Below are 19535 nucleotides of genomic sequence, written 5' to 3' on the forward strand. Positions count from 1 at the left end.
AAAATCTAGAATGATATTATTTTATAATTTTTATTTTATTTCGGAACATGAAAAAACACAAGGCTTTATCACCAAAATTATATTTCTCACATAATGTATCGTCATGGATATATGAGCATGTTAGTCAAGTGAGCAATTCAATTCCTTTACCGCTTCTCCTTCTTTGGTCCAACATACAAATCAAACTCAAAGCATGGGATTCCCAAACCAACCTTTTTGACCGCACAAAATCGGATCGATTACCAGTCTCTGCTTTGACTATTCTCGTTCCATCCCGTCGTCCTGTATTATTCACGGATGCCTAAAAAAATTTCTACGAAAAAGCGTCGCTCTTCAATTATTCCACACACAAAAAAATAAAAAAAAAATTATTTTTAATCATAAAAATAAGTTACTCATGTCACTTATTATGAGGTAAGCGAAAACGGCATATAAAAAGAAAGATAGGCGATGAAAATTTGATCATCTTAGGATATGAATTTAAACCTTTGCGTCGAACAAAGAAATTTGATTTAATTTAATGCAAAGTCTATTAGACATTTAGCGACGTAAGTATTATGTTTTTGAAAAACAACTCTTATTTCAATGAATATGCTATTTTGGTTCAGTTAATTTGTCAACGTTCATATGCTTCAGAAATTTCTCTCTTGGCCGACAGATATGTCAATTCTCAACATGTGCTTTTGCATAGTTTTTATTTATTTATTATAAATTATTATCAAAAGGAAACCTAACTGTGATGAAACTTCTACACAGGTTCGTAGGTATATGTTGTCCCCACTGATTACGAGACACATGCCAACTGGATCTCGCAAAAACCTGTCTGATGATCTCATCGTGAATTCATACTTGGCCGGCACAAAATCGATCCGAAAGCGAATCAGGATCCAACTCACGGAATCATTTCTGGACCTTAATATCAAGAACGGAATCGCAGGAAAAGAATGGCAGACCTTCACACGGAGGATTCGACAGAAGGAACCGACGAGGGGGAGTCGAAGAAAGCAGAGCTAATTTAGAGAGCAACTACAAGCCGATGACAAAAGAGAGAAGGAGCTATACAGACAACGGGGTTCTGGACGACTTTCAGGATCGGGTCAACCGAAGAACTTGGGGTCGTAGCCGTTGCTGGTGGTGGCGAGGATGTAGTAGGCGACGATGTGGCCGATGGAGCCCCAGGCGAGGACGTCGACGATGTTGAAGCCGACGGGGTCGTTGGACTTGAGGAGGCTCACGTACTCCTGGGCCCTCACGTCCCCGGCCTCGAAGTGGGTCTTCCCGTTCTGCTCCGGCACCTGCTTCGCCACGTTCTCCCTCTGGAAGTTGAAGAACACGAACCTCCCCAGGAACAGCGACAGCCCCGTGCTCAGGCTTATCACCACCGGCGCGCTCAGCTCCGCCCTTACCGCCCCCGACCTCCTCGGCGCAGCCGCGGCGGCGGAGGAGGAGGAGGAAGCCCTGGTGGCCCTGTTGGCGAGGGGCCTGAGGCCTTGGAAGGAGATGCTGGCCGGAGAGAGGCCGCCGGCGTGGCGCCTGGAGGTGGCGCCGGCGGCGAGGGACAAGACGGCGGGGGAAGCGGCGGCCATCGTCGGTGCGGAGGTTGCGGTGGAAGCGGTGGAGGGGGGAGAGGTGGGAGTGGAGGGGATTGGATGGATATGATGGTTAAAAGGTAGAGGAGAGCGAGAGAGCGGTTGTGCGGATGGAAATTGGAGAGAGAGATAGATTTTGGGAGGTGACGTGGACGGATTCCATTGGTCCTCTTCGGATGAGAGATTTTTGTGTTCCACTTGGCGTCTGAGAGCCAGCCACCGTTTATCAATGGGGAAATGCAAAGGCAGCCAGACCGTCTCAGTTCATCTTTTCCACCCGAAGGTAAAATTAACAATGAAAAAAAAGAAAAGATAAGTTAGATCTAAGGAGTTATGGAAGGTATATATACATCTAGCACCTCTAGGGTGAGGAAATTTTTTTTGGGTCAGCCTAGGCTAAATTGAGTTAAGCTAATGGCGAGTACTTTGACCTTGACCATCGATCAAGTTCAAGCTTAAGGTCGAGCTACTCAAGCATTTTATCGAGTATGATTTGAGCTCACTCATACTTTGTTGAATAGACTCCTGAGTTTAATAGAGATTTTGTTCTTATGAGCACAAATCTTCTAAAAATTACAAATCTTCTCTACCTCTAATCTCCATGACGATCGTAGGGGTTTTGGTATTTTGTTGAATTATGAAGATTTACTTCTCCACATGTTAAATATGTGTTTATTTAATCTATTATGGTTGTTTTCGTACATTGATGATGTAGAGGAAGTCGAATCTAGGCGTGCACCGCTTACTGATAACGTCGTAATTATTGAAGAATGAATTTTTAACGTATGCTCATCACTGATAAAAACACGAGATCCAATGATCGGTTGTCAATTTTGCTTGATAGATTTGTTCATGTGGAACGAGTTTGTGCTTAACTTTACAATTACTCCATCAATTCTCCTCGCATTTTGGATTTGGCTTTGTTTTTCAGTATTTATGCTTTGTTTCAATTTGTTTTGTCATGAAAATTATGTACTTTTGCATCATTTTGAGTAATGAATACAATTTTCTTTTGATCATTAAGAAAAAAAAAAAAAAAAAAAACCTCCATTATTCAAACTTTCTATTGGACCTTGAGCTTGAACACAGGTTCCTTTATAAATCGATGACCATGGAGCTTGACAAAATATTTCGATGGGTCGAGGTGAGCTCGAAGTTGGCACTATTTCAATTCAACTTAACTTGACTCGGTGACACCCCCGGCACTAAGGAACTAGGCTTTCTGATTAGCGTTGTGATCTAATTCTTATATTGTCTCCGTTGGATATTGTCTTCTTAATCATGTGGAAGTCTTTACACATGGTCATAGAAAAGAACTCGTTATTTCTTCAGAAGCTTACCGAGTTCTTCTCCATAGAAAAGACTGGAGCTAATTTGAGACCCTGTAAATTTGATGGGCGGATGGAAACACTATAATCATCGACATCTTCCATGTCCAGCCATGTCCATGCTTTAGTTCTTTGGTCTCACAATCAAATCGTCGATAAAATAATTTATACATTAGACATGAATCCACACGTTGCGCAGGAATAAATGTTAAAAATAAGTTACTTTATCTTAAAACGAATAATTATAATAAATAATTAAATGAGCAACGTTAAGAATATATTAGACGTGAATCTGCATGTTGCACAGGAATAAATGTTCAAGATAAGTTACTTTATCTTAAAACGAATAATTATAGCAAATAATTAAATAAGCAACGTTAAGAATATACACAGTCATTTGCTCTTTAACATAAATGCACATTTTTTGAGAAAATTTGAGCGGTCGAATGTGATTTAACTATGATAAAAGACAAGTGATTAAGATGTAGTGTTGGACGATAAATGCTTCACGGAGAATAGCACACATGTACTCAACTGGCGCTTTGGTAATGTATTTTTGTGGAAATTGCAACAAATTTCTACTCATAAAGAGTCTACATGTGTCCTCAGAAGAGGTGATTTTTTTTTTAGAAATACTCTCTAGATTATATATTATATTAGATTATACTCAAAGCTATGACAACGGAAGTTATGCCATTTGGAAGAGGTGTTCCGCAGGAGGGAGAGCCTGCTATGAACGTGAAAATTTCTGTGCCAACTAAAATCATATAAGACATCAAGATTCTACTCGACCCATATATACAAACATTTCACCCACACAAAATGGAACTCCCCTGTGCACCATGCTCTGTCCACGTACTCACACATTTATCACCCAAAAAGCTGCACAGTCGAAAGAAAATTATTAACAGTGACCGCACATTCTATTCAGACGAGGCAGTCGAGGTACGAGAAGTTCCGTCGCCGGCCATACTCGAGGAGGCTACCATATGTTCGGTCCCACACTCCAATGAAGAGCGATTCTGTGTCGGGACTGAACGACATGCCGGATATCTCGCCGAAGAAGTCTATCTCCTGCTCTTTCTTGTACCCCGTTTTCGTGTCGTAGACATGGACAAAATCTGCAGGTTCTGCTATCGCCATATACCGGCCATCGGATGTATAGCGGATAGACCGTATGGCTCCAAGGTTGCCTTTCAAAACAGCGATTGACTTAGATAAGTTTCGTATGTCCCAAATCCTACAAGTTTTGTCCTGGTTTCCCGTAGCAAAAGTGACACCATCTGGGTGCCACTCCGATGCAAAGGAGAAATCCAAATGCCCGCGCAACGGCATGATTGTCTGCAAAGAATGAGTACTCTGGTAAGTATAAAGAATAATCAAAAGATAAATGTGACTAAACGAACTAAGCAGACAAGATGCGGAAGAGGATATTACTTTTCCAGTTTTTGCATCAACCAAAATACCCTCAGGATCATCGCCAACTATGACAAGAAGCTTCCCATCTGGACTCAAAGAAGTATGCTGCAACCAAATAAATAAGTACACGGATACCCACTCTCAGACAAAGAGACCAACAAGAATTGTCAAACTAAAACCATTTCTCAAATCACCAAAGAAGGAAAATGCAAGATCCTTACATTCACAGGCCAAGGGAAACGAAAATGTTTAGACAGCTCAAAGTTTTCCATATCAAAGTCTCTGACTCCACAGTCATTGTTCGATGCTATAAAGTGAATTCCACCACTGAAAATTAAATAAAAGGAATTAGCATCATATTTGACGGAACTAATTTGAAGAGGGAAAGATGATTGAGGAAGCAACACTGAACCTGGGGCTGACGTATATCTCAACCGCATTTGTGATGGCATTATCATCATAGGTTGTCCTGGAACAGAAGCTAATTCCAGGTCGATCTAAAAACTGCACACAACAGGATAAGTGAAAAAATCTTTAGCGATAGATATGCCAATGTTTAACTAACGGCACATAATAAAATCATATAATTGCAGCCAAGGTAATTCCTCAATTATCCCGCTTAAAAAGACAATATATCTGAAATAAGGAAAGATGAATTAAGCGGTCATCGAGATCTTTACAAAAAGGAAAAGCATGAGGATCACATCTGAGAGCGTCCATGAAGAAAACTTACTGATTAAAATGTTTAAGGCTAATAATTGGATATTTCATGAAGGACCCTCAATCTCAATATGTTTATATGCAATCATCTAAATATACAGAGAATTTTTTACCCAATCCAAATCCACTGTTAAAGAATTTACCTTGCATATGAGCTCTCCCTGAAACCCGCCTGCAACTAGAAATCTATCCTTTACTGCTAGAGTACTGACTTGAGTCTGCGTAAATCCTTCCAACAAGCTTCCAGGATGTTTCTGAGAACAAGACTTATCTCGTTAATCAGTAGCTCACAATAAACATACACCTCGATAGAATGATATATGAAAAGTAACCACCTCATTTGGTGCCACATGTCCTGCAAGATTAAGAACTTCAGACTTCTTGCCCGTCAATGAAGACCAATGGACGACAGAATAGTTTGACATCAAGTAAACATCGTGCTTTGATGTTGCCCAAACCAAATTCCTCAACTACAATGACCAGAAAAGATGAAGATATGATCAGTCCTACACACCGCACAACTGTAAAAACTTTTGACTTGCCCAATCAAAAAAAGAAACCCACTATTGATTGCAATACTATGGGCCGAAGTGGCCAATTTATTTCAATGTGTGGATATCAATTCAAACTTCAGAACCTGACATAGACACTCCAGGGGCCCCCCACCTTTAAAAACTTAAAGTAATATGCAGACAACCAACAACTATAGGATGCAAAACCACCCTCCACTTACCTGGAAATGAAGAATAGTAGATTTGACAGATCTTGAGTTCCGTCTAAACTCATAAAATGAGTTACCTTTTTCTGTAACTGTGCAATCCTGTAAAGTAGACACACACCTCAAATGAATGTAGACTTAAATTGATCCAACAAATACACCTGCAATCCCTTTTATTTCCTTTTTGATCAACATTGATGTCAAAAAGAGAGGAAAAGATTGCAAAACAAACTTTTTACCTTCCCCGATTTCTCTCCAGACTGAGGAACATTTTCATAATTCTTATATTGTTCTAGCCTAGTCTGCCGGTACTTCTCCCTGGTGATGCTAAGCCTTTCCCAAGGAATTCCCTGAATATCTCTTCCTCTTCTTGCTTGATCAGCAGTAGTATCGGTAAATCTATTACTCTGCATAAGAGAAATACCCAGTAAATAAAACAGGAGAGGGAGGGAGAGACAGAGAGAGGGCAAAAAGGAGCCACTGCTATGTAAAGGTCGAACTAAAAAACATTTCAAAATGCTCGAAACACAAATTAAAATGAACCAAGCCTTGGATACAACTGGAAGGATAACAGAACGGATTACTAACCGGAGTGTCTATTTCATCAACATCAGATTCTGGGTCTACCGATTCTCTGCCATGGAGCTCTTCATTGCCATCTTCTCCTTCAAAGTCATCTGCTACATACTCACCATCCTCCCCGTGGAAATTGGACATCTTTATCACAACAATGAACCTACTGACAAGCACATTGACATAAGATTACCGAAAACAAACAGAGAAAGCTCCATTCAACAAGATCATGTAGACATTTCTACGCAGTTTCCCATAAGATACGGAGTGCACAAGGGAAAAACAAGAAGGGGAGGGCAAAGAACATCTGAACCCCAGAAAAAAAAATGAAAAAAAAAATGAAAGGAATGAAAAGCACGTTCACCAGCTCTATGACGCGAAAAATGGCAGCACAATCGATACCGTAAGGAAACATAAGCTACATGAAACCATATACACTGATCTATGCTCCTGACCTCATCTTCCCTTGTGACCCGGAACCACAAAAGAAAGCAACAAACGGCAAATCGCACGCCAATCATACTCATCACCCGTATAAGGAGGAGAGAAGTGCAACAAGGCGTTCGTGTAACCGTATAGAACCGATCGTCCACCCTCTCTAGAGACGCAAATGCCGAAGCAATCAAATTATGCTATTTCAACAGCAGGACAGCAGCGCAGCAGTTAAACAACCATCCGACGACACCCTTCCACACGCTCTCCCAACTCAGCCCAAGCCTCCACATCACTCCCGAGGAAGCCCGCAAGGTCCCGCCGCGCTCCACACGAACAGCGAACGAACGAGCAACCTAATCCCGACCATAACCTCAATCCCGACGACGATGTCAACAGCAGCAACACGCGCCGCAACGAACCCGAACCGACCGCCCGCGGCAAGGAGCAAAACCACCCCCACACCGCGGCAGGGAAACCGCGAGACGACGACAACGAGAAACCCGAAGAAGCGGAACCGATTGGCGAGCGAGGGGCGAAATCGAATCGAAGGAAGAAAGAGAGAGAGAGAGAAACCTACGCGATTCACCTCGGCGCGGATTGGAGAGAGAGAGGGGCGGGGGGCGGTGCGACGGGGCTGGGCGATCGATCTGGAAACCGGAAATCTTCCAGAAGAAATACGGGAGTTGCGTAATATCTGAAAGCAGAATTCGGGACGGGGATTCGCGAAGAGGAGAGAGAGAAAGAGAGAGAGAGAGAAAAAGGAAGGCAATTATCTATCAGTAATTTATATAGTGAGAGACATCAGCAAGTTGACGGTGAAATGAAACCCGACAAATCCACAGAGAGACGAAGAGACAGCCAAATTATCTTTTGTCCGTCGATGGGGTTGCAGCGATGCCGCATGACATTGACGGATCTCCGTCTGTAATTCATATCTTATTCCAACGTGAAACTATGGGTTCTCTTCTTTCTTTCTTTTTTTTATTATCGTTACTTATCCGGAAATTAATTTCTTCGCTTATCACGGCGTGGGCATTTGATACGTGCATATTATATATCACGGTCCGAGATGAAATTTGTTATCGCGTTAACAATTTGATCCGAGCGGTTTTCATTTCTCGATATTTTGCTTCCGTAAGATTATGTAGTTCGCAGGACTTTGATCACTCCTAATTTTAGATATTTGAAAGTTTCATCGATGTCCATCTATAAGTTTATGTATAATTCTTTTCGTGATTTTCTGAAATTTTAATAAAATGGAGTTAACTTTACAAAAGTTATAATAATTAGGGTTAAGCATGGTTGGGATGGGTGCTTCGTATTTTGGAATCGGGAGCCACTCACTAGGGATTGGTATCCCTAATTGGAAAATAATTAAATAATGTGCAATTCTTCCACATCAATACTGCTGGGACTCACCAAGTGCGTGTAAAATGACACGTTGCATTTTTATAATATCGATAGATGAAAACCTGTTGATAGCAAGATTTGAGGGAAAAGAAAACTAAAATGATGGTAACTTACGTACAACACCCATTTTAATACCAAAACTTTTTGACAAATCACTCTAGTGCCACTTAGTTAAGAAAAAAAAATGATTACTAGAATATCAATTTTGATTTGGAACGTCGAAAATCCAATGTGACAATATTATAATATTGTTTCCAACCAATGTGGCTCCGTGGCATATTGAGTCGGCATTAATTAACATAAATGACGTCATTTAACATATAAATGCTACAAATTCAGCCTCTTCATGGAATTCCAACCTCACAATAAATCATTTGGGGGAAAATTCAACCTCTTCCTCAAACCCTAACCTCACAGCTGCAGATTTGAGGCAAAATTAATAACTGAAATTTGCAACAGAGGTCGCTACTTCATTTGTGTGGTTTTGTCTCATCAGAGTTTCAATATTTACAATGGAATTATGAGGATGGTTTAGATGCTGGGAAAATGAAATATAGCAAATTATGTTCAGATTAAGGGAACGAGGGACGGCTGATCAGCAGTAGTGTCGACGGCGCCCTTGCGGATGACCGTGACGGAGAGGTGGGAGGCGAGGAAATCGAGGAAGCGTCAGAGCTCATGGCGGTCGGAGATAAAGACGGTGATGTCAAGGGGGAGACCGGGAGGCAGGGGAACGGGTTGCGCTTACGGTAGAAGATGGAGCTGGAGGTGTACAAACCGCTTCTGAGGTCGATTTAGAGTTAGTTGGTCGCCATGAAAATTGAATCCCGACTTGCTGAGGACTTACCTTCGAGCCAAGCAATCTCTAATCTAGGATTACAGAGAGAGAGAGAGAGAAAGTCTTAATGCGAGGTCATCGTCCACGTCGGGATTACTTCTTCATAAGAAAGCCAAATAAATATTAAAATTTCGAGACTCGTGGCCCAAATTTGTTGCCGAAAATACTTACGTGATCATTTCTCCACCAAAATAGCATCTAAGTGATTGGAAAAGTTAAGTTATAGCACCAAAACGAGAACCATCCATAAAGTTGGATTTTACCCCAAATCTGGATACCAATAAAAAATAAATAAAATTGGTGCTTTATAACGTGCAGATAAAGATTTTGCTATAATTGAAATTCACACTAAAGTTTGTATGTTATTTTATTAGAAAAAAATCAAATTTAAACACGAGTTCAAGTAGATACTTTATAAGAGAATTGGACCATAAGAACTTCGAGAGAAAGAACTGGTAACGAAAACAAGTTCATTTTCCGTTAGGAAACTCGCGCCAACTAATGGGTCACTAATGGTCACCACCCCTCTACCAACTAAAAATGCATTGAGTACTCATTACACAAACAACTATTTTAGCAGGAGCTTGTAATAACTCATCACTTGTATTTTGCAGATTAAGAGGGAGACACATCGTAACCATTCACATCCATAAGCAAGACAATCAAAGCTAGAAGGTAAAACACCCCGACTAAATATACTTATATAAAGACACGGACTCGATAGCACCTTAGTTCCAAGGAATCCACATATACTTTTTTCTACCCCAAAGGGACAATATGAAACCAACCAAACTAAAAAGTTTCTTAATTGCGGACGCACTGGTTTCTATTTATTTATTAAAATTACTAACAGCCGGCAAGATAATGCATATCAATATATCATAACCAAAGAGAGCCTATCATAACCAAAGAGAGCCCTATCCCATCGCATACTTCTGAGTCCAGGATCGAGCAGTGCTCTCATACTTTGCCCTGTCCGTCTTGTACATGTGTGCGATCTCTGGAACCAGAGGATCATCTGGGTTCGGATCAGTCAGGAGAGAGCATATTGAAAGAAGAACCTGCACTCGCAAAATATGCAATCAGAAAGGGCAATCAACCCGAATCACATAAAAAAGCACTTTGAATTTGTGCCAGCGCCTAGCAAGAAATAAGCGACTCTCAAAAGTATTCCCAGTTTCTCAAGTGAGAACAAAGAAGACAGTCGCCAAAAGATATCCATATCAAATAATGCTAATCGACAGGACGACTACCTTTGATATTGTAAGGGCAGGGCTCCATTGCTCCTTGAGAATATCGAGACAAATGCTACCATTGCTGTTAATATTGGGGTGGAAAACTTTTGTCCTAAAGGAAACCTGTCAAGCATACGCACGCATTATCATCCAGAAGTGTTACATAAAACTCAAACGAATAGGCATCATCAGTTGGCAGATTCCAATTACAGTGCCACAATAAGAGTAATTGTTGAGAGAAATGCATGACAATGCGATAACAAGTCACGGCATAGTTCATAAGAGATATGAGGGTAAAGTTACCTTGGGAGGCTTGAATGGATAATCGGGTGGGAAGTGAATGGACACAAGGAACACACCCCCAGCAAATGGGCTGTCTGTAGGGCCCATAATCGTTGCTTGCCAATGGAACATATCATCAGCAACAGGACCTGAGTACAGGAAGAAAAAAATAATGAGATGCGAAATAATAACAAATTGCCTTTCAAAATTAGCCCAAAAGCTTCCCATCTGTTTGATTTCAACAACGAAAAAGAGAAGCTTAGACCTGATATCATAACCTAAAACAAAAGGTGGTGAGTAGTATACATCCTCACATCACGTAAAAAGGAGGTGCTAACTAGTGCATACCTAACCATGCACAATGACAAGGCTCCATGTGCAAACACTAGCATGCATTCATATTGGTGATTTGTACACCATCACATCCCAAACAAAAAAAAAGCCCACACAGATAGATATGTCTCTGAATAGATTATCATAAAATATGTACAAACCATTCAAGATTTAAGAAGTGAGAACTAACAGCTTCTCGTTGTAATCAATCAAAGATAAGTAGTAAACAGCTAAAAGCACAAACCAGCACTGCAAGAAACAGGAGGGTCCTTCTGCAGGTCCTTCAACTCCTTGTTAATCCGCTTCGAAGCCATCCCAAATTCAAGAGCTCCTGAAGCCTCTACTTCCTGAAATCATAAATTCTGGCCAAGTTAAACTGATGAATTCCAAAAAAAAAATCTTAAGCATACCGTCCAAACCAATCATGGCCAGGATTTATCAGCTGCGAATTTCTATTCCGCGCAAAAGCGAAGTGATTGCCACTTCACGACAGTTGGAAGTATTGTCGTGTCCACGGAATCGTTGCCCTCACTTGTTTATGCACAGACAGAATATCAGAACCCCGTGTCATTAATTAACCAACTGTAGACAAGCCCTCGTAAGCCAACTGCTCCGCGAACATCAAACACGATCAGAAACGAAAACTAGCGCGAATCAATATTCTCAATCCTCGGTTTTCGTTAATTCCATCATCAGACCAGAACTACTGGGGTTCGGACTGATGCACCGACACGTAAACCTCCAAAAAAAAAAAAAAAAAAAAAAAAAGGACCGAATTTTCACACGTGAGGAGAGACACCGAAACACCGAAACAATATTACCATCATTGCATCACTCAGATGCCAAAGCCGACCCGACCCACCGCCCCCTAAAAAAAAACCTAGCAGACACCCGATGAAATACACACGAATCGATGAAACAAAAGAGCGAAAGGAGAAAAGAAACGCGATCGAGGAGGCGCGGACGCAAAAAAACCCAGACGATCAAACAACGATTACGGCCGGAAAAGGACGGTACGGCGCGGAATTCCGCAAGCGAGCACGCCCAACACGAGCGCCCGACAGAGGCGGTTCCGCTCTCGAGAGCGACGATGGACGGAAAGAGAGAGAGAGAGAGAGAGGGAGAGGGGATGAACCTGGACGGAGGGGGAGCGGGGGCGGGTGCGGGGGTCTAGGGTTCGCGATCGGGCTGCGAATCGGGGGCAACAGGAGGAGAAGGAGGAGGACGACTTTGAGGAATCGGGGAAAGAGTGAGGAGGCAGAAGACGAGCGGAGGACGAGACGGGGGCGGATGTGGAGGAGTATAAGAGGATGGATGGGGAGCCTCGCCGTGATCGCACGCCACGTGTGATTGGTTGCCCCTATTGTCCGACTCGCTTCGGGGATTCCTCTTCCTCCCAGAGATTATTATTATTATTATTATTATTATTATTATTATTATTATATATTGCGAATACTTTGGCAATTTTTTCGAGCAGATTTCCTGTTTTTCTCATGACCAAACCAGGAATTTTTCGTGATCCAATAAGAACGCGATAACTTCCTTTCCTATTTTTATTTATGGATGAGATCATCTCTTCTTTTTTTCCTTAATCTCTAGTGCCATCGTAAGAGCAGCCTATATCGATAAGGATAATGAAATGTAATTATTAATAATTGAATAATCCGTAAAGAGCACGTCTATTTTGACTCTCTCTTTAATTAGGTACGTGCTTTTTTTATTATTAATTGACCGAATAACCTTTTATGTTAGGAAACAAAATGGGTCACCTTTTCACCCTAAATTTTTTTCTTTCGCATCTCTTTTCTTCGTCTTCTCTATATTTTTTTTTTCCAACTAATTGAAACTTCCATTTATTCTTTAAAAAATCAGTTACTAGTTAATTAAGCATACTTATTTTTCCTTTCTCGTGTTTTGTTCCCGCTACCATTGCTCCTTCTCTCATCTTCTTCTAAAACTATGGTCGATTACGTGTTGTGATATTTGTAGGCTCGCACTATTTTTACCATTTTATTGAGTCCCAACACTCTATTATTTTTATTGAATTGATTATATTATTCCTTACATTTCACACTTCTAATTTAAGATTATTTCTTCTGTTTTAATTTTACTAGAAATGCAATTATTTATGCTCCTCTCAAACAACATTTATTAAGTTAAATATGGAGCTCACTCTTGATTTTTAAATTATGGCTTACCTCATTTTCTTCTTCTTTGTTTCTTTTCTTTCTCCATTTATGACAAAACTGGTGCACTTCAAATATTTTATTTGGTAGATAACTAATTTATTATTGTATTTCCGACAAAAAAAAATAATTATTTTGTTGATGAGTTGTATACTTCTTTTTTATTACTAGGAATCTATTATTCAAAAAGTTACTAAAGCACGAGTAATAGTGAAAACAACCATCTACTAGTTTTAGTACACACTTCGTTTAATTTTAACTTTAATATATCTTATGATGACGTGGTTCGTATATTTTAATTGCTCAACTTTCATTTTATCATTGAATCTAATAGTTTAATTTTTAATTATTCATCGTGTGATGCATCATTAATTAATTATTGTGTGATGCATTCAAATATTTGAGGGACCATTATCCGCTCCTCTTTTAATAGCAAAGGACGTCAAAAGAATAGTTAATTAAACGAGATTCAATTTTTCTTCTCTGATATGCAACAGAAATATGATGCTGATCACGATAATTATTTCTTCTATCATAACTGAGAAAAAACACATATGTCTCTCTTTAACTTTTTTGTAGAGACAAAATAACCTTGAGCATAAAGATAGATCCTCTTGCGTTAGAAGATTATCCAGTAAAGTTTCAAATGAACTTATTGAGATGATTGGTGACTATCTTCTCCATTCATAGTTTCATTATCAATAGATACTTTTAACTAAAATATAATATTTTCTTCCATAGTGATTGCACTACAATAAACAGTGTAAGAAATTGTGCATAATGAATACATCAACCACAATATTCAATTTTTTGAGTAAAATCTCATAAATTTATATAAAATAATCAAAATTGAAAAATTCACAATCGTAAAGATAATCTATGGAAATAAAATTAAAAATTTGTAGATAAAACTAACCTTTCTTCACTCCAATGTACGATCGATGCTCGGTTGGATTATAACGAGGGAGAATAAGTTCAAAATAAAATAAACATGAAGGAAAAATTAAAATATAATGGGTGTGGAAGAAGGGGCTAGGGTAAAAATAAATGTTTGGAGCAAATGTGGATAGTTTTTTCTTTTAGTAAAATTGAAAAAAAAAAAAGAAGAAAAAGGGAAAGAAATGATGTTAAGTCAATAGTGGAACCCACAAATATAATATAATCAATTCAATGCGACGGAGGATGTCAGGAGTCAATACATAGATGGAAATAACGTGAGGTTCATATCTTTAGTCCATAAAATCTATTTTGTTTTTATTGGTTTCGTCTTACCCCAAATATTGCCTCTCCCATATGCCTAGGGCATTCTTGACGGAGAAAATTTGACCCGTTCCAGGGTAGGCAACTAGGCATAGTACTGTCCCATCGCTAGCTAGATGAATATAAAAGTTACGTCAAAGAATTAACAATAGAAGGAAAGTGGTGTTTTCTCCATCAAAATTACAAACTTCAAAACTATTACAAAATAAAATTGATCATGATTTAGGAAGAAGATGGGAGAAGCAGCAGCGACATTGGGAAACAAAACACGAGAGAGAAAAAAGCCTGTTTAATCTACGATTGATCAATTTTTTTCAAAGTAAATGGATATTTTAGTCAGTTAACAATAAAAATAAAAGGTGAAGAATAGCTATGGAAGAGATAAAAATAGGACGAATGGGTAATTGACTTTGTTTTCTAACACTAGAAGGTCACTTTTATCAATTAATAATAAAATGTGCACGTCAAGCTAAAGAGGATATGAAAATGGTGCCGCCCCTAAACAAATCGTAATCAATTTCCCTCAATTTCCACCTTCCAGCACCTGCAATTTGCATCTCAATATAGAATGCAAATAACAATAAAGTTAAGGAACTATGTCCAATTAAATTAAAATTACTTTCCATATCGCAAAAAATATTTATAGCCCCAGGCTTAACCATTGAAATAGAGTTTCCACAAGGCATCGCAATGAGCCTATTAATTTTCCTATCATCAAATGAACCCCTCTAGAGTAGGCGATAAGAGCGCGTTTGGTAACGTTTCTATTTCTAATAATTTTTGAACAAATATTTTTTTTTTATATGTTCCAAAGAATAATTTTTGAGTATAAGAACGCATTTAATAAACAAAAAAAATTTACTCCAGAAATAAAAATGCGTTTAGTAAACTTGTATAATTTTTTTGTTTATTTTATTTTTTCAATATTTTTATTATATTTTTATTATATTTTTTCTTTTTTTTTCCTTATTTCTTCATTTTGGCCAATCGCCGGCCTTGGCCATGACCGACGAGGGCCGGTGAGGCCGAGCTCGCCTAGCCAAGGCGAGGCCAAGCCTTGCCGGGGGCTTACGACACTCCAACGAGGTCGCCGTCTCTCAACGGCCGGTCGTCGGCCATGGTCAAACCGGGCGGCCGCCCAAAAGGAGGAAGAAGGAAAGGAAAGAAAAAAAAGAAGAAAAAAAAAGAAGAAGAAAAATGAGAAGAAAATAGAAATGTTTCTTGAAATTGTTTCCGTGAATAAGAAATAAATCTTTTCTACTTCTTGTTTCTTGTTTACGTTCCAAATCTGTTATCGGGAATAAAAAAAAAAATAAATTTTTTATTCTTAAAATAAAAGTGTAAATAAACGCGTTTCTTTTTTTTTTTTTCAAATAAAAGAACAAAAATTCATATTTCAAAGAACAGAAACAGAAATAAACAAACAAGCCTTAAAGGCCATGCAGTTTTCCCCTTATCATCATTTTCAACAATAAGGTTAACCTCTGAACATCGAAAAGACATGTCTAACTAAAGTCGATCGTGCATAAAGCAGAAATAAAACACGTTACGATCAATTCTATGTAGCTACTTTATAAAATCTCGAACGAGGAAAAGGCGAACCAAGTTCCGACAGTTGCATTCAGCATTATGCAGGACAGAGGTTACTGTCGTCACGTTAAATCGATTGGGGGAGCTCATAAAAGAAGAGTTTCCGAAGATCCCATCATTCATTCATTCATGGGAAAAGAACAGAGAGAGATCTCCTGATTGTCGGGTTGAGAAGACTAACGGATCGAGGGGAGAGAGAGAGAGAGAGAGAGCAAGCGCAGTTCCTGAAAAGGGCGAAAGGGGTGACCCCACGTGACTCGCTCCCTCATCTCTGATCTAATCATAGATCATTTGAGCGGAAATGAATTGTTTTTCCTCGGATTTGCAGGACGAAAGTCAAAATAGGGGGGAGGAGATATCGTAGTGTTGTGTCCACAATGAGCGCTCAGATCGAGAGAGCGACAAGCGGACGTGGTGAGTGCTCCACTCATCTTGCCTTCATTTCCAACGATAACTTCCACCTCTCTCTCTCTCCCCCTTCCTTCTATCTTTGGAAAAGGACTCCCTGTTTCTTCAAGCTCTCTCTCTCTCTCTCTCTCTCTGCGTGTTCTTGTTCTTGTTCTTGTTTCGGCTGACGAGCGGCGTTTTGGCAGGAATTTGTTCCGTTTGCTCTTGTGGGTCCTTTTCTTTCGTTATTTGCTAATTTGTCGAAGTTGGGTTTCCAGAATCGGTAGTGTAAAAGCTGGGGAAGATCTCGTGGAGAATTGAAAGGGCCTCGCTGGGTCGTTACGTGTCTTCGCTTCTGATCGCTTTCAGGTGAGCGCTTGTTCCTTATTCTTGTCCCGTAATCCGTTCTTTATGCGAAGTTTCCACGTTGGTGTTTACGATGCCCTGAATCTTTCTGTTCTGTGGGTACCCACAAAAGAGAAAAAGAGGAGCCCCGAGGAGCATCGAATTAATCGAGCAGCTAACGCTTTTGGAGAAATTATTTGAATTTCCCCTAAAAAGAGGTTCGACTTTGACATGGTATCAAAGCAGGGTGGAAGTTTTTGCGATTATTCCCTTATTGACGATTTCTCCTGTAGGTGCAGCAGATTGCACCTTTTAGGCTTTTCCCATTCTTCGTGTTATTTGAAGTGTGATTTATGTCACCTTCAAACTGTTTTGAGCTTTTGAAATGTTTCTCTAGATACTAGTTGGCAAGGTAATTCATCAAAAAGTATGTTCCTAATATGGATATTCAGATTGATTACCAGTGCAGACTCCAGAAGACTATCTATTACCCCAGCTAAAAAGAAAGAAAATCGTTTAAGGCTATTAAGTCAAGATGCAATTCATATGGTAATGGCTCGTTAGAGTGGAGACATTCGCTGTTGGATCTTCTAGATTTGAGATGCTCGATTAGTTTTATGCATCATTTCATATTCTGGTGTTATGGCTGGTATCGTGCTTGAAGTGGCAATGCAAGGTAGTGTGCCCCGTGCCCATGAGATGGATGGGATCACAATGCTCGCCAGTTAAGGAAAAGAACAATTTATTCTCATGTTGGAAATGTTAATGACCTCTTGTTTATTTTCCATGACAATGTTTGTATTGACTTCGCATCTGTTACTCTTCTTATTAACATCCAGTCTTTTCAACAGAAAATGCTCAGTAAAATGTGGTTAGTTGGAGATTGTTCTGATAACGCTGTAGCACTTGCAGAAGTAACCGCTTTTTTCTCGACATGACAGTTGGATCCAAGTATTATGTGGTACAACTGTCAATATGCACTTAGTTTGCTGGTCTTTGTAATCTGGGGGGAAAGTTGTTGGAAATCAAACATTGGGAATTCCTGAATACCTTATACTTTGCAAATACTCTTGGAGTGCTGTTGCAGAAAGAATATTACTTCTGCCACTTAATTGATGGGTGGTTCAAATAGTTTCCCAGTGTTGACATTGGTCAGATCACTGTTTTCTCTCTGACCTATAAATTTTCTCGTATATTTGCAGGTCTGTGCTTGCAGAATATCCAATTACTAGCTTCTGCCAATTACAATGGGAGGCGTAATTGGAAAAGGTGATGCACCTAAGAAGGCATGGGTACCTGAGACAAAACTTGAAGCTAAGATGGTCGAAGCAATGCAGAGGAGGGCATCTGGAGGGAGCAAGATGAAGTCGTTCAACAGCATAATTCTGAAATTTCCCAAAATCGATAAAAGCTTTCGAAAATGCAAATCTATATTCGAACAGTTCGGTAAGCATTAGACTTCAACATCCGTTTGCTGATGGGAACGATTAATTGGTACTTTTGGATTCTGAGGGTCTCGACTCTTCATTGATAGATGAGGATTCAAACCATGTAATAGACAAGGAAGAGCTGAGGCATTGCTTTAATAAGCTGGAGATTTCTTTTTCGGATGAGGAGATCAACGATCTTTTCGAGGCATGTGACATCAATGATGACATGGGGATAAAGTTCAATGAGTTCATCGTTCTTCTCTGCCTTGTACATCTTCTCAAGGACGATCCCACTGCCCAGCTTGCTGTATCCTGACTAATATACAAGAAAGTAGTTCTTTTAGGAAGGACCAGAAGTTCCCTTGATATGTTGAGATTCTGCTCACAATTTGTTCTACACGTCCCATTCTGTTTGTTTCACATAGTCTTGGCACTGAACAGTCTTTTCTGCATATTCTTTAATTCCTTAGCACTTGTAGAAATCGAAGATGGGAATGCCTGACCTGGAAACCACGTTCGAGACATTAGTGGATGCTTTTGTGTTCTTGGATAAGAACAAGGATGGACATGTCAGCAAGAGCGAGATGGTTGATGCCATAAATGAAACTGCATCTGGGGAGCGCTCTTCTGGACAAATTGCAATGAAAAGATTTGGTCTCTCTCTCTCTCTCTCTCTCTCTCTCTCTCTCATGCACTTGCGCACAGAAACACACACAGCCACCCGTATGCACCCACATGGGAATGTGATATGCAGTCTTAGTCTTACAATGAACTTCCTATGCAGTCTTAATCTTGCAGGGAACGGGATTTCACATTTTACTCATTTAGGAGTTGCGAATTCCCACACGTTTTAAGTTTTCTTCTTTATCCTCATATTGCAGAAGAGATGGACTGGGATAAGAATGGGATGGTGAACTTCAAAGAATTTCTGTTTGCCTTCACCCGTTGGGTCGGCATAGATGAGATGGATGACGAAGATAATGATGAAGCTGGCGAAGAGAAGGTCTGAGTTGTGCGGCTTCGGAATCCCATGATGTAGAACGCTTGCTGAAGGGACAAGGCCCATCGCATGGCAATGTATGGTTTCTATAATAATCTTCGAGATGACATGAGTTGCAAGTGTGTGATTCAGAGCGTATAATCTTGAGAGCTACGACTAGGAGCATCTCTGGTATAGCTGATGAATCTGAAACTATCAAACTTGATAAGAAGAATTGCGTTGAGCCTTTGCAGCATGCGATTATAATCATGTACTTCATTCTCCTCTATTTATATGGCAAAGAAGCATTTTCTCAATTCAAGGCAAAAGAAGCATTCTCAATTCAGTCTTTGAATCCAAACTACATGGAATTGAAGTCCCAAATTGGCAATAAAGTCCCTCGAGTATGCTGCTAGGCGCTGGGGATGTGTTCACTATGGTTAGAGAGTGAAAATGACCTCCAGAAGAGAGAAGAAAG

General features: G+C 39.8%; 4 protein-coding genes across 11 annotated transcripts; 1 reads left to right on the forward strand and 3 right to left on the reverse strand.

The window, feature by feature from the left end:
* Positions 1–809: 809 nt before the first annotated feature.
* On the reverse strand, positions 810–1675 carry LOC104450382 (photosystem I reaction center subunit V, chloroplastic). Its single transcript, XM_010064906.3, has one exon. The coding sequence runs from the start codon at positions 1584–1586 to the stop codon at positions 1098–1100; it is 489 nt and encodes a 162-aa protein (XP_010063208.1). The 5' UTR covers positions 1587–1675; the 3' UTR covers positions 810–1097.
* A 1930-nt stretch (positions 1676–3605) lies between these two features.
* LOC104450383 (uncharacterized WD repeat-containing protein C2A9.03) lies at positions 3606–7531 on the reverse strand. 5 transcript variants are annotated; one of them, XM_039315987.1, is made up of 10 exons: positions 7369–7531; positions 6363–6510; positions 6014–6181; positions 5790–5876; positions 5392–5526; positions 5200–5310; positions 4749–4840; positions 4558–4663; positions 4355–4441; positions 3606–4258 (listed from the first exon to the last, which is right to left on the reverse strand). In XM_039315987.1, exons 2-10 carry the CDS (start codon positions 6489–6491, stop codon positions 3845–3847), a joined length of 1329 nt encoding a protein of 442 aa, XP_039171921.1. In that variant the 5' UTR covers positions 6492–6510; positions 7369–7531; the 3' UTR covers positions 3606–3844. The 5 variants fall into 5 exon arrangements, with proteins under 5 accessions (XP_039171921.1, XP_010063212.2, XP_010063210.2 ...); XM_010064910.3 differs by having other exon boundaries at positions 7360–7531; XM_010064908.3 differs by having other exon boundaries at positions 6363–6513; positions 7360–7531.
* Positions 7532–9614: 2083 nt separating this feature from the next.
* Positions 9615–12172, reverse strand: LOC104450384 (ubiquitin-conjugating enzyme E2-17 kDa). The gene is made up of 5 exons (XM_010064911.3): positions 12016–12172; positions 11125–11227; positions 10569–10696; positions 10284–10388; positions 9615–10091 (listed from the first exon to the last, which is right to left on the reverse strand). Exons 2-5 carry the CDS (start codon positions 11192–11194, stop codon positions 9948–9950), a joined length of 447 nt encoding a protein of 148 aa, XP_010063213.1. The 5' UTR covers positions 11195–11227; positions 12016–12172; the 3' UTR covers positions 9615–9947.
* A 3889-nt stretch (positions 12173–16061) lies between these two features.
* Positions 16062–19374, forward strand: LOC104450385 (probable calcium-binding protein CML21). Of its 4 annotated transcripts, none has more exons than XM_039316092.1 (7): positions 16075–16158; positions 16245–16330; positions 16582–16672; positions 17851–18094; positions 18183–18385; positions 18558–18732; positions 18960–19374. In XM_039316092.1, exons 4-7 carry the CDS (start codon positions 17896–17898, stop codon positions 19085–19087), a joined length of 705 nt encoding a protein of 234 aa, XP_039172026.1. In that variant the 5' UTR covers positions 16075–16158; positions 16245–16330; positions 16582–16672; positions 17851–17895; the 3' UTR covers positions 19088–19374. The 4 variants fall into 4 exon arrangements, with proteins under 4 accessions (XP_039172025.1, XP_039172026.1, XP_010063214.2 ...); XM_010064912.3 differs by having other exon boundaries at positions 16141–16158; positions 16510–16672; XM_039316091.1 differs by having other exon boundaries at positions 16062–16330.
* The last annotated feature ends 161 nt before the right edge of the window (positions 19375–19535 follow it).

The sequence above is a fragment of the Eucalyptus grandis genome, chromosome 6 (assembly GCF_016545825.1).
Source record: "Eucalyptus grandis isolate ANBG69807.140 chromosome 6, ASM1654582v1, whole genome shotgun sequence".
Classification (NCBI taxonomy): Eukaryota; Viridiplantae; Streptophyta; class Magnoliopsida; order Myrtales; family Myrtaceae; genus Eucalyptus; species Eucalyptus grandis.